The 17975-nt window shown below is 31.7% G+C and overlaps 1 protein-coding gene across 3 annotated transcripts in view; it reads right to left on the bottom strand.

Moving 5' to 3' along the window:
- Positions 1-4111: 4111 nt before the first annotated feature.
- LOC139528627 (lim and transglutaminase domain protein ltd-1-like) overlaps positions 4112-17975 on the bottom strand; it is a 33681-nt gene continuing 19817 nt past the window's right edge. For 2 of the 3 annotated variants that reach the window (XM_071324693.1, XM_071324694.1), the window contains exons 2-7: positions 13558-13674; positions 11988-12371; positions 11184-11324; positions 10303-10385; positions 6470-6613; positions 4112-5852 (exon numbers count right to left, since the gene is read on the bottom strand). In XM_071324693.1, the coding sequence (XP_071180794.1) occupies positions 4505-5852; positions 6470-6613; positions 10303-10385; positions 11184-11324; positions 11988-12371; positions 13558-13674 (2217 nt within the window). In that variant the 3' untranslated portion in view covers positions 4112-4504. Of the gene's footprint in view, positions 5853-6469; positions 6614-10302; positions 10386-11183; positions 11325-11987; positions 12372-13557; positions 13675-14313; positions 14439-17975 lie in introns of those variants that run through there. The other variant, XM_071324695.1, reaches the window with a different exon arrangement.

Below are 17975 nucleotides of genomic sequence, written 5' to 3'. Positions count from 1 at the left end.
CAAATCAGTCACAGCGGCTTTATATAAAACTATGAAGAAATGAATCGGAGACATAGGCTTACATGACATTATCATACATCAGTGGCGGATCCAGGGGTGTTCTGGGGGTTGGACCCCCCTTTTTGGGACGATCAATGCATTTGCAGGGGGGACATAGTTAGAACCCCCCCTAACCCCCCCCCCTTTTTGTAGCCGTCCCGCCGGCTAGACCACACGACCACCTGGGCCTCACAATGAATACAGTTTTCGGTGGCCGTGTGTTACCTTTCCTCGTCAGTTTTAATCTAACGTCGTACTACATTACATGTTATATAAGCCATGGAGATGTTATTGTTCAGTACAAATTAATGCAAGATACAGTCACAGAAATTATTATATGTATAAGAACGTCTAAGTCAGTGACAACTCTACATCAGATTTATCCATCGGATCACCAGCAATGATGGTGATACATGGCTGTGTATATATATATTGTACAATCTTTATGAATTTGGTATGATATATATGTCTGTATGTTTGTCATGATGTTTGTGTATAACCAATGTGTATTGTCTTGGTATCAATCCTATGATTTTGGATTTCAAACCAATAAAAATTACTGACTTACTTACTATACACATCCTAGCTTAAATCAGAGAAGAATTAAAGTCTTGGACACTTATTATGGGCGGGGGAGGACAGGGGGGGGGGGTCACTTATGTATTCATTTACCGATAAGTGCAATCAAAATTTTACCAATCGGACAGACCTTCAGTTAAAAATTCGTGTCAATAGATATAGGAAGATGTGGTGTGAGTGCCAATGAGACAACTCTCCATACAAATAACAATTTAAAAAGTAAACCATTATAGGTTAAAGTACGGCCTTCAACACGGAGCCTTAGCTCACACCGAACAACAAGCTATAAAGGGCCCCAAAATTACTAGTGTAAAACCATTCAAACGGGAAAACCAACGGTCTAATCAAGCTGTTTTGTAATCATGATTATTAGGAAACATCTTATAAGTTTTCCTATACTGTCTCCTTGATTTACTCGATACAATTAAGATTCTAATAATAGCCAGTGCTACATTATCAGCCTGATAGATCCTTGAAATGGCTAAATTTTGGACTTGACAATTTATTTTGTTTTATAATTCTCCTTCTATATTCAACGTAAAGCTCACAAGATCTTGTGGACGACATCAAAAGTTCAATGTGGAATAAACAAAACTTAATTAACATAGTTTTTTCACTGCCCCCCCCCCCCCCCCCCCACCTTCTTTACTTAATTTTGGAAAAAATGATTGAATATACATGTAGAATTGATGTGAGATAAGCAAAACTTGCAGCAATGTTTACCCATCCACCACACCCCTAAACTAATTGATTTAATTTTTTTTTTATCCTACATTGATCTTTTAATGTCGTCAGTGTGTCACTTATGTTATCATGTTTGTCAATATGTCGAATCAAATCAAAATTGTACTTACTAAACTAAATTTGCAATTGAGATGTATAGGTTGCCAAATTTTGAGAAGCCACGGGAAGTTCCGAACTGTTCGCTAGTACATGACATGACTAGTGAGGCCTGTTTTTTTAACAGTCAGTGCCCCCCCCCCCCCCCCCCCAATCCCTTTATAAAAATTTCTGGATCAGTCAGTTTATGTTTAATGGTAAGTTTAAAGGGGTCTTTAAATATTGATATTTTTATCTTTTATTCTCTGTCTTATCTCGTTTGATTGTATTTTTTGTTACAAATTAATGTAAATGGTATCCTCTTTCCAATTTCATCGTTAACAATAGACCTACAGCAAAAGGCCCTGTACTTTAATTTTCTGTCTTGCCTAAAAATACTTTAAAAAGTACCCCTTTCTTCCCATAGTCCCACAATAAAATAGAAGCAGGTAATTTGCTCTTATTCCACACCAAAGGAGGATAAATGTATGATAACATTTTAATGTTACCGGCATTATTCTACATACATTGATTCTGATACTACTTTAACATATATACATTCTAAGGGCTTTAATATATTAAAGGGCGGGTATAAGGGACGAATGAAACACCATGTGACTATTGCATTGGTTGTTGTGATTAAAACATGATAAGAGTGTTTCCTTCCCCCTGCATCTTATGATCCTCATTGAACAGTAGAAACTACTTCAGACATTAAACAATCTGAAACTTTTCAGGTACTTTCTATATGCTCATGTGCAATTTCTTGTTAGCATAGTTTTGTACTTGGACAGATAATCAGAATGATCAACAATCAAGTATATTAGTCAACAGTCAGGTCTATTGCCATTGGTGAAACCTGGTATGAGGTAATTTTAATTCAGCCTTGTGACAATATACTACAGTCATTTTTGCTCAAGCATTGCAAATAAGGTTAAATGTTAGATGTTTTATATTGTTTTAACTGCTTTTATGGCAATTATTTAACCATCCATCATTAGCATGATTAGTTGGTTGTTTGAAAGACACCCAGCAGGGGCAGATCCAGCCATTTTAAAAAGAGGGGGTGGGGTCCAACTATATGTCCCAATTCAAATGCATTGATCGGCCAAAAAAAAAAGGGGGGGTTCCAACCCCCGGACCCCCTGGATCTGCCACTGCCAAGCACTCTTTGTATTTATAATTCAACTTAATTGTAATTACAACCTTTAGAAAAAAATATAGAAAGATTTTTTTCAATTTTTTTTTCTTTTTCAATTAGGTCAAATAAAATAATATCTGTGTTCATGCTATTCAGCTATAACACCTTTGAAAAAATAGGATAGGTAGGGATTTTTTTTATTTTACATTTTACATATTTTTCATTGACTCTTTGGGCTGATGGGAGAGAAATTCTGACATTAACAGTGCTTATTGATAATCGGTACCCTATTTCTAGGCTTAAAATATAGGGTAGTTGCGAATGGATCTTCATAATGAACAAAAGTTAATTATTTTAATAATAAAAAATTATATTAGTACATGTATGTCATGTATGTACTCATATTATGCAAATATTTAAAGTTATAGCCTTGAAGCAGAGATTCACTATACATATGTATGTCTGGCATGCAGAATGTTGAAAGCAAGTTAAGAATTTTACTTTATACATGTATAAGCAGTCGTGCGTATATCATGCATGGTACTTTTACATCTTTGAATATGATACAGCCGTAATACGGATGTTGTAGAAACGTCCGTAATACGTATGTTTACGATACGTCCGTGAAACGGACAATCCGTTTTATGTCAGTTTTTACACGTACGTTTTACGGATGTATTTTTACAGACGTTTTACGGACGTAACCGTTTCATCCGTAATACATCCGTATTACGGATGTTTTACGGACGTTTATTACCACGGCCGTGAAACGTCCGTAGCTATTTTACCTGTGTAGTCTGTTTACACTTTAGTATTGTGTTTGCCACACTACTGAAATGGAAACAGACAAACATAATAATGCCTTCTTTTGTACTTGTTTTCTGCTGTGTATAGAAACATGTTGATCATGTTTATAGTTAAAGACAATACATTGACATTGATATCATTTGGTCCCTTTTTGTCATTGTTATGAATATAACGAATAACTCGCTTTTAGTGAATCATTATTACATGATAGGATATGTTCCTTATGTCATAACTACAATACCCGTCCCTTTTCACGATTGTGACCTACCGAATTAGACTTTTTGCAGGATTTATAATAAAATAAGCAACACGATGGGTGCCACATGTGTAGCAGAATCTGCTTACCCTTCCGGAGCACGTAAGATCATTCCCAGTTTTTGGTGGGGTTCGTGCTGCTTAGTCTTTAGTTTTCTATGTTTTGTCTTCTGTACTATTATATGTCTGTTTGTCTTTTTATTTACAGCAATGGCGTTGTCAGTTTATTTGAATCTATGAGTCTGACTGTCCCTCTGGTATCTTTTGTCCCTCTTTTATATGCATAGTTTCATTATTAAGTTGTTCCTTACTTCCGTTTAGATTTAAACTTACCAAGTCTGTATAGGATGTGTTTAAAGCCTTCTTTTGGTAGCTTTATAAGTTGATTCTCAACTACCGGGTATTTAACCCGATTTATTAGCCTTATTAAATATATAAGCATTTTCCAAAAAATAACCATAAACAATGTTGTACAAGGTTCAACAAGCTGCCTTTGTTTTATTTCAACGAGAAATACAAACTTTAATACAAAATAGAACTATATGCATTCGTTAAATTTGGTCTCGTTTTCAAAAGCAATAAATAAAAACTAAATGCGCTCATCAGCACAGACAAAAGGTTTGCCGCCTAAAAGCGTATCATATATCTATACAATCAAATCTAGAATGTTAAGTAGTTGCAAAATTGATATGATGAAATAGGGTTAAGTAATAAAAATATAAAAACAAAAAGGAAATATAAATACTGTGATTCAGGCATCTTCATGTTTGTCAAAAATGGACTTAATTGAAAATTTAGATATCTTCTTATGATTTTAACTTTTCACCTTGATATAAAGCATTTCATTTTGTCCATAAACAAAATTCATTTGATGCAGAACTCAGCCAATGGTGAAAATCTTGTCAACTCTTTTGTCAGTTTGGCGTATAACTTTGCCTTACAATGCTGTTTACCGGTGTATATTGCACCTTCCCACATATTGTCTCCAACTTCTTTGAAATGATACCAAGCGTCACCCACAAGCATAGCGACATCAATAGCAACCGGATTTCGAACACGGAAAGTCACTTTCTTTTCCGTTTCTAGATCCCCAATTGTAGGTTCAAGAAGAGTACTGTTATACCATCTGTGACAAGCACGTGGTAATGGTCTCTTGTCTTTAGCCGGATGTTTACAGTCAATCATATATCTGAACAAACAATCGAGTTGCGCATTGTCATCATTAGACGTTGATTTGGAACCGAAAATAAAGAAAACATATTTGCCCATCTGCGGACATCTAACTTGATATGTTACTGATTTGTCATCTCGATATTTGATAAAAATATATCTCTGATAGTCTGTGATATCACTTTGAAATGGTCCATGATATTGATATGTATGTGACAGTTTGACGTCACTTTGTAACTGGAACTGAAAAATAACGTCATCATAACTATAAACAACTAACGGGTCGATATGTGTTTGTGGAAAGACTCCATATTGGCTCATAACAGGAGTCGGACCAAAAAATGGCACTTTAGGAAATGGACTTTTGATTTGATCTCGTTTCTCTCTACATTTTATACGAAAACCACACACACTTTGTAAGGATTCAGAGTTCCAATTATCTTTTGCGTAAATCATAAAGTAAAAACGTCCAGCTTTAGGAGGTGCAATTGTAAAAATAGCTTTATGGCCCACAATTCTTAGCAACACTCTTCCTTCTAATTTACTTTGATCTACATTAGTGTCTTTAGCCTCGAGTGTATACCCGAATCCAAGTAGACTTGGCATTTTGATTTGCATTATAACTATACCGTTACTTGTATACTGGGTGCAATCGTAATGATTGACAAACTTCAAACCGTAATTAAAAAATGGTGACTTTACAATTGGGAGATTAATGAATTCTGTCATCGTGATTGGACATTCAAGTAGCTGCCATTTTGGATCGTTGGGGAAATGCTGATAAATATGATCCTCTGGATCAGTAATGAAGTAGAACTCGTCACACTGATAGAACAAACCACCTTCCATATCATCGTCATTTGATGAGTTAGGACATTTAACATGGCGGGCACCCCAGTTACAGTTTACAAAACACCATGATCCTTCAATTGACACTGCAGTCCATGAGTTCTTAAATTTTGGATTATCTATTCTCATCCCTGGCTTGTATCCTGCACCTTTGGAGTAACCTTGAATCACTTCACAGTGAATTCCAGCGTAACTGAAAAACAACTTTTTGTTTTAGCATGATGCATGTTACAGGTCTGCTGCAACAGTTCTTACTAGTGTATCAGTTGATAATTTTATATAATCAATTAATGTTTAAAGTTTTCCGCAAATATAAAATCAATATACACAAGATAAAAATCTTTCTTTATGTGTATTTTTTTTTATTATCGCTAGTTCAGACAAATCTTACGTGCCTGCTTACAAAATGAAGAAATACAGATTTGTCAACATTATTCTTTTATGTCTATTTTATATTATTCAGTTCTAAATGTTATTATCCCTCTTTCATTACTTTGATATTGTTTTTTCCAAAACGTTCATGATCAAAGTTAATTTCTGTCGATGTAGATAAAACGGTATTGAAAATGAATGAAAAGGGTTCTTTTCTTTAACTTCATTTCGCGTTCTGAAAGGTACAAATGAAGACCGCTAATATTTAAAAAAAGAAGATGTGGTATGACACAGACATTAACAACTATAGGTCACCTTTGTTCTTATTTAAGTTTCTAGCGATCCTTCAATTATTGAAGAATTTAGATTATTCGCCGGGGATTATTTGGCTCTAATGATAAAACAATATATAAAAAGACAGAAAAATCAGCATCTTACCTGCACAGTCGTTTGAAAAGATCATGATAGCTTTCAGTGCCAACCTTTATACCACGTAGAAGTCCAAGAGGAGATTCTGGGTGAATGCTATCTTCAAATTCCATTTTATTCAAGTCTTTGACAGTAACCCATCGAAATATAGACCTATTTGTAAAAACAACATGCTGAATAGAATTCTTTGGTATCATAATTTACTTTGAACAAAATTTCGTTTATATTGTTCATGCTACCAATGTTATTCCATTCGCTCTATATTATGCAATTAGTAATAAAAGGTGCCAAGTATTGATATGTATATACAATATTATGTTCTTTGGAATGACCTTTTTATGTAATTTTTGCTAAATTAACCTTAAATTAAACATTTTATAAATAAAACCATCCCCAAACTAGTAAATGAAAAAGGGGAGACAATTTGTAAACAAGATAAAATATTAGAAGAGACCAAAAATTACTATAAAAAACTGTATACTAAAACAGAAAGCTTGAGTGAAGTAAATCTTAATAGTGAAATACCTGATTCTGATATTAAAAAATTAAATGATAGTTTAAAAGAATCTTTAGAGGGGGAGATAACTTATAATGAATTGACAACAGCTATGCGTAGAATGAAAAATGAGAAAAGTCCAGGGTCAGATGGCTTTACAAATGAGTTCTTTAAATTCTTTTGGATAAATGTAGGAAAATTTGTTTTCAGATCTATAATTTATGGTTACAAAAGGGGGGTATTATCAATAACTCAAAAACAGGGTATTATTACTTGTTTACCAAAAGGTGATAAACCTAGACAGTTTATGAAAAATTGGCGACCAATAAGTCTTTTGAATACAACATATAAACTAGCATCAAGTTGTATAGCAGAGCGTATGAAATCTGTTCTACCCATTATTATTAGCAATGATCAGACAGGTTTTATTCCTGGAAGATATATTGGAGAAAACACTCGTCTCATATATGATATTTTATTCTATACAGAGGTAAATGATTTGCCAGGTCTTCTCCTTCTCATAGATTTTGAAAAAGCTTTTGATTCGGTATCATGGAAATTCATAAATGAAGTATTAGACTTTTTCAATTTTGGACCCTCTATAAAACTGTGGATAAAGACTTTTTACACAAATATAAGATCATCAGTATCCCAAAACTGTTTTTTATCAGATTTCTTTCAGATTCAAAGAGGCTGTAGACAAGGGGATCCTTTATCACCTTATATTTTTCTTTTATGTGCTGAAATTCTAGGAATTTTAATCAGAAAAAACAAAGAAATTAAAGGAATTAAAATTGATGACACAGAATATCTTATCTCCCAATACGCAGATGACACATCAATAATACTTGACGGTACACCTGAATCTCTAGATGCATCTCTTCGCTTACTCCAAAAATATGCTGAAATGTCTGGTCTCCATATGAACTTGGACAAAACAAAGGTGGTGTGGATAGGCAAAAAAAAATATAGTCAAGACACAATGTGTGTAAAATGGGGATTGGAATGGGGTTCCAGTAGGTTTACATTACTAGGAATAAACTTTTCTGTCAATTTGCATGAAATGGAACTGTTGAATTATGGTCCAAGAATTAAAGAAATTGAAAATATAAAAATTTGGTCTAAACAAACATTAACACCAGTTGGAAAAATAACTATCATTAAGACACTAATTATTTCAAAATTGAACCATCTGTTTTTAACATTACAAGCACCATGCAAAAATACTTTAAAACAACTAACTGACAAAATTTATTCATTTATTTGGGAAAACAAACCTGACAAGATAAAAAGAGAAATATTATGTTCTGAACACAAATTAGGAGGGCTGAAAATGATAGATATTGACAAATATATAAAAGGATTGAAACTAACTTGGATAAGACGGTTGTTGAAAAACAACCCAAAACTAAATAAGCTATTAGAAAGTACTGAAAAAATTAGTATTGAAAACCTTGTTTATTTAGGCCCAACAAAAAGATGTAAAAACCCTTTTTGGGAAGAAGTTTTTAAAGCTTGGACAGATTTACAAAATAAATTCATACCAAAAAATGAAGAGGAGTTTTTATCAGATTCGCTCTGGAATAATGTAAACATAAAAATAGGAACAACATCCATTTTCTATAAAGACTGGATAGATAAAGGGATCTTTTTGATAAATGATTTATTAAACGATGAGGGAAAACTAATGACTTTTCAACAATTCCAAAACATTTATAAAATTAAGTCAAACTTTCTTACTTATAATGGGGTCATTTCATCAATAAAATCATATAAAAAGGCTTTAAAAAACTATATATCTATAAACAATTGTTATAAAACACTAGGACCAATTATGCCAAATAATATAAGAATATTTTTTTTATCAAGAAAAGGCTCGAAAGATATGTATAATGTTTTATTTGAAAAAAGCAGTACTAAACTTAGATGTGAAGAAAAATGGTCCTTAACACTCAACAAAAATTTTGATTGGAAAACTGTGCATAATATGTCTTTTTACTCCACAAAAAGCTCAAAACTCCACTGGTTCCAATATAGAATAATACACAGAATATTGGGCACAAATAAATTTTTATTTAAGATAAAAATAAAACAAAGCGATAAATGTACTTTCTGCAGTGAAGTTACTGAAGATATTGAACACATATTTTGGACATGCCATAAAATAGCAGATCTGTGGATAAGACTCATGGACTGGATTTATAACCAAACACAAATAATTATTCCATTTAACATGGATATAATTTTATTTGGAAATTTAGGAAAAACAGAAAATAATAAAATAAAAAACTTAATAATACTTTTATCAAAATTCTTTATCTATAGAACAAAACTGTGTGAAAATCAAGTAAATTTTGCAGGGCTAAAAAACTATCTAAAAGAAAATCTAATACTAGAAAAGAATATATTTTTTAAAACAAAGCCTCTTCACATTGCCAACCTCTACTGGGACCCCTGGCTTCCATTATTAGAATAATTTACACTTAAGCAACTTAATTAGCATTACCCTATGTAATGTTATTGTGCATTTTATTTTAGCCTTTTCACACCATCATATATGTTTTTATTTAATATACTGTTATATGTTGTTTATTGTTTATTGTCTTTTGTTCTTGTTTTGTGCCTAAAATGCATATACATTCTCTAATATCTATTTTGTGTTTGTATGAATTATTTACAATGGAAAACCAACTTTGCCAAATCTATTTAATTGTTGCCAAAAAAAATACTGCTGCCAAATTCCAAATTTCAAGGACTTTCTATTTTTTATTTTTATTTTTTTTTCTCTAGTTTTTATTTTTTGTTTTTTTTGTTTTGTATTTGTGTTTTTTTTATTTATTATTTTCTCTTCTCTTCTCACATTCTCTCTTAAATAAAATTCTCACTTTATTGATCAATATTGAAATAATTGATACACAATAATATACTGTATATATATTTTGTAATTTTGAGTACTAACAATTACTAACAATTTTTCTAAATATACAATCTAATGTTTAACGAGGCCGGGATAAGGTACCGGTACTTTCTGTATCAAACTAACAAATGTGAAAGTTTTCAATAAAGTATGTATAATTTAAAAAAAAAAAAAAAAAAAAAAAAAAATTAACCTCGTGACTATGCCGGCAGAGCTTTAAAATTTTAATCTTAAACTTGAATGGACAAAATAATAATGATGTTTATATTATGTATGCATGTACATTGAAATAAATTGGTTTTATACCATTCTGTTCAAAAAGCAGCAAAGATGATATGATGTTTTATATTCTGCAATACCTTTTTGTATTTTCTAACAGCCTCGTTTACCTTGCCTTACCGAATTACCGACAGATAAATCTTAACTTACCTGACTTTTTCCAGATCAGTCTGACAACTTGTAATCAAATCTTTAACCAAGTCTGTGAAGGAACAATACTCTTGCTTCGCAACCTGTTAAATATCCACATAACTATCGATCATAAACATCAGAAATATCAGAAACAAATTGAAAAATTATGCAATAATGATATAATAAGGCAAAAACAGTAAATACGCATTGTCGTAATTTCATTAGATAAAAGTGAAAAAGTCATCAGATATAATATATTACTTTTGAAGAGAACTGATGATAAGATCACAAAGGAACTGGTGAAAATGGTGCAAAAAGTGCATCTTAGATCTTTCTTTTTTTACTGTAAAGGTTTGGATAATTTTCAAGATGTACTTGATGTTAGATATTAAAAGACATTCGTTATTTGTCTCAATCATTGCATTGCTGCTTTACATCTGGTGTAAAAACACAAAACTGTATAACCGAGCTAACTTAAAAAGTACTCCAATGTTTGCCACTACGACCTATGCAAGACAATTGAACAATTACAAAAAATCACTATTTTGAGATAGCTTCTATTTTAAGTTTATCGTTTTATTTCATTTGTCATCAGTATTTTCATTATTATTATCATTATAAATTTTATTTGTGTTTCCTTTTTTTTTTAATTAAGAAATTTAGAAACAATAATTTTCAATATCCAGTATTCTTATTATTTGTTCGTGCAAATATAGATTTTCGGAAGATTGTAGTATTTCTAAAATTCAAAAATAACAGTAAAAAGGTTTCGCTCCAATCAATATATTCGAGAATGTAAAAACAAACTGAAGCCCGATCTATTCACTTTTTAACCCCTCTCAACAACTCAACCTTTATACAAGAAATATGTCTACCTTATTGAAGACTTTTCTACTCACTTCAATAACTTGGTCATCTATACAACTGAATTCCTCCGGGGTTTTGAAAAGTCCTGATCGTCTGAACTCAGGCGGTGCTACAGGTGGGGGTCGGGACAGAACCTCTGTATCTGGAGTTGCCTCTTCTGTTTCTGGGGAACTCTATAAAAACAATTAAATATATTGATTACAAACAATTACAAACAAGAAAAAATAAGTTGATATTTTGTGTATGCGATATACTCTGTACCATGTTTCTTCCTTATCAAGAGATCATCTCGTATTTTTTCTTCTGATGTACACATGTGAAACGCTGATTTAAGATTATATCGTTAATAATCATAATAAACAATCTGCCTCGTTTTTTTGTCTGTATACAATGTTTTTATTTGAAAATCTTCATTGATCTCGAGCGTGCAGAAAGTAACATAAACAGATTGTTTGATTTATATGTTAAGTTAAGCGAGGTAACACATGTCCACTACACCAGTTTCCTTTCATCAAAATAATATCAAAAGTTCAGATAATATTGAATAAATAAGTTTGAAATTTTTTATCAAAACATCCGTATTTATATGTTAAGTGTGCTGCACATGTTTGTTTACTGAGGATTTCTTTATTTTCGTGGGTATCAATTTTCGTTGATTAAAGAAAAATTGCAATTTCGTGGATATTTGATTCTGTGGCTTTACCAATCTCTGCATACAAGCCCATAGAAAATTTGAAATTTGTTGAACATTTAAATTCGGGGTTCACCTGTACCCACGAAACCCACAAAAATTGGACTACAATGAATAAAAATGAATTCACAGTATATTTACATACCTCGTTGGCAGCCAGTTTTTCAGCTATCATCAGTAACATTTCCTCGCTATGTTTCTGTATCATTTTTGCTACTCGTGACCTCTCCTCTGATGTAAGACGTTCCAATGATGCTTTGAGACGTTCATCCTTCTGCTGTTGATACTGCTCCCCCGTTTTATCTGGTTCTTTTAACTTTTTAACTTTAGTCTTACTTGGCGAACTTTTTGTCAAACTTGATAAATGCTCTTTGGCAGATTTTTCTTGTTCTTTTTGAAACTCCTCTTCTAAGCGTTTCTTGAGAGTTTGACGTTCATGTGAGAATTGTTCATATAACTTATCTTCTTCTGCTTTTTGTTTTGACTCTAATTCTGTCTGAGCCTCGAATATCCCTGTACTTTCATAATCCTATTAAAAAACATAAAACAACATTTGAACATACAACAACAGTACATGTGTAAGAATCTACACATAGCACGTGCAACAAAATGACAAAAAAAAAACATTCAAAGGAAAATTCAATCCTATATAAACAGAAACAACATGTGTATATATACAACAAAATAACAAGCGTAAGAATTTACACAGCACACGCATCAAAGACCGAGCAACAAAGAGATAAAAAAAAATATTCAAAGGAAAGTTTTACCACTTGAATGAATATTTTTTGTCCACTTAAAAATAATAACCTTGCTGGCATCTGAAAATGTAATTTGTTATCAGATTATGTCAGTCAGGGCAGACGTTCAGCTTTTCTTTTCTAATTTTAGATTTATTTCGACTATGCTGTTCTACACATTCTTTTATTATGTTTAATCTTTTTTTTTTGTAAGTCTTTGATATTCATCGGCATCCAACTTCTCCTTTTTATGACATTGTCAAACAATAAACACAACAATTACTGCTTTAAATGTGTATCAGTTTCTTACCACCATAATTTTGTTTCACCTGCACTCCTTTTTGGAACTTATTATCAGGAGGTGTATCAACATTAATTTGGAGTTGAAAATAAACAAAAAAAAAAGTTAGAAATTGTCCTATATCTTGGATAGTATATTTTTCAATGAGGGCAAGCAATAATTTGATAGATTTTAAAAGTTCTTTACTGTTAACTTGTAAAATTTTACATCATAATCAAACTTGATTATTAATATAACGTGTTCTTTTTGGGAACTCTGGATTGACTACTACTAGTACTTCTTAATTCGTACAAAAACTATCATGTTTGTCTTGACAACTACTAGTACTTCTTAATTCGTACAAAAACTATCATGTTTGTCATTTTTTTTGTGCTTGATAGTGTTAATAAAAAATGCGCAGTCGGGTTGAAGCGAGGACATTAAGATCATGTTTTCCAAAATTATATGCAGTTTGAATTATTATTAGTTGAAATCGGTTTTTGTGGACTGTTGTTTATCTTTTCATCTTGTTTTTTTTTTTTGTATTTTGCCTTGGGTTTTTCTGTCTTCTTGGCTTATTGGCTTTGATTCCCTTTTATGTCTATTTCCCTCTTTTATATCTATTTCCCTCCTTTAAATCTATTTCCCCTTCTGTTTATCTATTGTTTTTCTTTCTATTACTAGAATGATCATACCTTGTAAGTTCCTAGGGAGGTTCTTTTCCTCTCCCTCTGCGCAAGCTCCCGTTGATGAGTAAATTCCATCGCGTTGGCGTCATACTGCCACCCTGGATTATATTTGCTTCCTCGAATCTGTAAAAAAAAAATATAAGGCTCATGATGAATGTGTCTAGAAATCATGTACTATGAAATGTAAACCCTGTCTGTATGCAGAAAAAATGTTCAGTTGTTGACCAGTGTCCTTGCAAATGATCAAACCTTTTTTTTCTATATCATTTAGTTTGATTTCAAATTCTTAAACAATCTCATTTGGACATATCTGAAAGAAAATATGTTAATAACTGAAAGACTTTCGATATTATACAGAAAAACATACTGTATCGTGTTGCTATCCGAGGCATGCAACATCATTCGTTTTTACAGATGAAGTTGTGTACGGTAGATATCAATTTAAAGTTTGTTTCCTTTGTTGGTTAGTTATTTTATTTAAGTAACAAAAGTATAATTTTTATTACAATTAAGGTGAACAAGTTCAGTTTTTTTTTCAATAGATTTGTAAAAATCATGTTTTTCGATGAAAACATTTGATTTTAACTATTAAAAAGCCGTTGTCTGGGTGCTGTTACGTAATATTGTACAAATTGTTTAATGATTTTATAACATGTGCATGCTCAAGGACCAATGACAATCAGCATGAACAAAATCCATTTTTACTTGTATCAAAATAAAAATACATGGTGTTAAAATGATAAATGACAAAAATCTGCTTACCATTATATAACTCTCACGTCTGCACTTAATGTTTATTATGAAGCAATTGTGCAGTATATAACTCTCTCAATTGATTAGAATACAGACTGACGCGCGTACATGCATGCGATGAATTTGACGTCAATTTCAGATTATTTTTTACCATAATATACCTAGAGGAATAAACCTCAGTGAAGAAGTTACAGATTATATTTATTTCTCTTTAATAACTCTCTGGCAAAACTATTTTCCCTAATATTATTTGAAAAAGAAAAGAAATCTCATATAGGATTAACTTTTTTGGTATTATTCAAATATTTACTCCGTGTACATCAAATGTCATATAGTTTATTTTTTTAAGAGTTATATCTCCATATGCTTATATGCCACATGCAAAAGAAATATCAATAACCCATGTCATTATGCCTTATTTCTGTAACAGTTGTGAAAGTCAATCTTTCATTTTTTTCAAATGATAAATTACACTTAGATATTAGCTAAACTTTTCTCTCTCATACGTCATACACGTTTATATAATCAAAGACATAAATCATAACAGCTTTGTACCAAACACAACAGACAGAAAATCATAACAAAAATTACATCAGACAACGTTTGTTTAGAGGAAAGACGGTATTTATAGATTATTAATAATGAAAACGAAAGAAAACACAAACAGCTGGTAACAGGAAAGATGTTTTTGAAGCGCACAGCTGTTTAAAGATCAGAGAATTAATTATGTAAGACTGAGAGTTAAATGGTTTAGCCATATGTTGTACATGATATTAGAGACGTCCTAATGATGCATCGTTAATTAACAGACTGTCAGCTACTATTATCACTCGAGTATACCTCTGTATTGTAACCTGTATTAAACATGACAGGAACGAAACATAACAGATATATGGTAAACTGTACTGAGTTTGGTGCTTTCGGAGAGAACGCTCATTTTGCAAAGTTAGGAAAGTCAAAGATGTGTTAATACATGGAGCTAAAGGGTTGAAACAGAAAATTAAAACTTAACTTAGTCTAGTCTTTGAACAATGTTGAAGGATTGATAACCGTTCTAATAACCAATTCTGAATATACATAGTACTACAAATTATTATACAATGTCTGTAATAACCTTTGAATTTCTACAGTTTTAGGGATAGCAGCAAGTTTTAAACTGTTCTTTTATTCGTAAGATTTATAAATACTAAATAACGTATTGCTTCCATACCCTAAATAGTTCTATATTTAAAGAACAGACTATATTTTTAATAGCAGTTGTTTTCCGTTGTATATTAAAGTATCTTTTTTTCGTTATATTTAATGAGCAGACGTCATTCGAAATAGGTTTATTTCTTACACTCAAATATATACATCATCTGAGTATATACAACAGTTATTCCCAGAGAGTTTCCAAACCACTTTAAAGCTGGTTTTCTGTGTTTTGTTGCGCAACTGAAATAACACTCTTCATTTTTCTTTGATACAATAACAATTTTAGAAGCCTTTTATGATCATATCAAATGACCAATAATGTATCCTAATACATCAATTATTTAACACGATTGGATCCTAAAACCACTGTGTCATAGTTAAAAGACCATAATTCAACAATTAACCATGGCTCCCTGTCTATTCCTGTGTATGAAATTTGTCTTTTTGCTGTATCGAAAGCATCATTTAGTGGAATTTAATGCATAGGTTTATGTTGCATATCTCTAATGGCAAAAGTTCATCAAAATTTTTTCATGCAAATACATATAGGAGGACATGTATTGATGAAGAATAGATTTGTGGACACGTTTGTATTTAAAAGTCTTATGTCCTTTTTTATAGGCACAAACAAACGAACGAAGATACGTACAAGTATGACAGATATCAATTGACCTGCGTTTTTATATGTGTTGATAACACTTCTTTCGACTAAAATTAAATTATTGGGATTATTATTTTAGTTCCATCGAATAATACAGTTCTATTTCTACTTCTGACTTTTGATTGCCCCTTGATATATTTTTTACACGTATATAGTACCTTTATATAAAAGAGAAGATGTAGTGTTATTGCCAATGAGACAATTGCACTTTCCACAAGAGACCAAATGACACAGACATTTACAACTTTAGTTCACAATACGGCCTTCAGCAATGAGCCATTATTTTGAACATCTTTAAAGCCAACTCGAAAGCAGGGATATCTTTTGTTAATTCAACATGGGGTTTAAAGTAAAGCATGACACACTTCGTACCTGTATGAACTGTGGGATGGGATATTCATGTAAGATAGTGTTTGAACGATCTTACCTTCCACATGATTGTAATTTGAAAATAAAAGAATCAATAGATCGCAGTATATAATGATTTTAGATTTACACTCTACAATAGTTTGTGCAACACTTTGGAAGAACGCATACGTCATGTACATGTAAATCAACCTTTTTGGCGATTTATATTTGCATGACATAACAAAAACTAGTATACTTCAAATGATAAGACAGCAAACAAACGATATTGAAAGAAAGACAACAATTAACTAGTCGCAACATGCCGCTTCAACAATAGACAACTGTTTTCCCTTTGTCCAGCTTTAAATTGTTCCTGGTTTTAAAACAACATATGTATAACTCCAACAAAAACTACCAGAGGTCTGCAATAAACACAAAATTTCCTTAATGACAAATATATCCGCATATTTGCAAATTAAATATTACTGCACTAAAATTTAGAGTGGTTATATTATGTGTATATGTATTTGCTGAAAATTACTTCATGATCCTTCATGTACGTCAGAATACATTTGACTACAATTGTATAGAAAATTAAATAGATGAGTAAATAGAATAACTATTTATACCTTAGCAAGTCAATGTTGCTGTTTACGAAGAGAAACTGGTATCTTATGTTGTCTTCGTACACTGGAGACTATACGAGTTGATTGATCGGAAAGACACAAACTCTACAAAAGCCTCAGGACACGCTCAATTAAAAGGAGATGTGAACAAAATCTAAACCAAATTATCCATCATCAAGCGCTGTCGAAACAAAATTGACCACATGCTCGTGGTCATTTTACAGATAAATCATCTATAATTCAGAGAGTCCGATTATTTTAATTCTATTACTTTGTCTGGTATCAAAGATAACGAAGTTATACAAAAGAATAGACAGCTATCTTGGTAATATTTTCATTTCTACTAACTTAAAGTTAATAACTTTGATTGAATGTCCACAATAAAACTACATTGTAATAACCAAATGGACAAGACGGTTATAGTTGTATTAATGCATATCACTCGCACTTTACAAAACTCAAAGAAAAAACTTTATTGATGTTCGTTGTCTCACAGTCACTGCTGTCTAAGTTCTGAAGGTACAACAAAATACCAGAAAACTGTGAAACTGTTCATGATAACAATTCTCGCAAGGCATGTATTTACACTGAAGTTCATTCTCTGCTTACGTGACACAGACACTTGTCTCAGAAAAAAACATTCATATATACCTTAATATTTTATTAAAATATATAGGAAAAAAACAAATTCTGAGACAAGTGCCTGTGTTACGTGAACTAAACACTAATCGTTTGAACATTTTTTGCGGCTTCATTAAGGAAAAAAAATAGTAGAATATTAAATTGAACATGACATCGCAAATGACTCTTGTTAAGGTGGTACCCAACACTTTCACTAAAAT

This window comes from Mytilus edulis, chromosome 6, assembly GCF_963676685.1.
Source record: "Mytilus edulis chromosome 6, xbMytEdul2.2, whole genome shotgun sequence".
Taxonomy (NCBI): domain Eukaryota; kingdom Metazoa; phylum Mollusca; class Bivalvia; order Mytilida; family Mytilidae; genus Mytilus; species Mytilus edulis.
The sequence above is the reverse complement of the archived record's forward strand: the minus strand, read 5'-3'. Positions and strand labels throughout refer to the sequence as shown.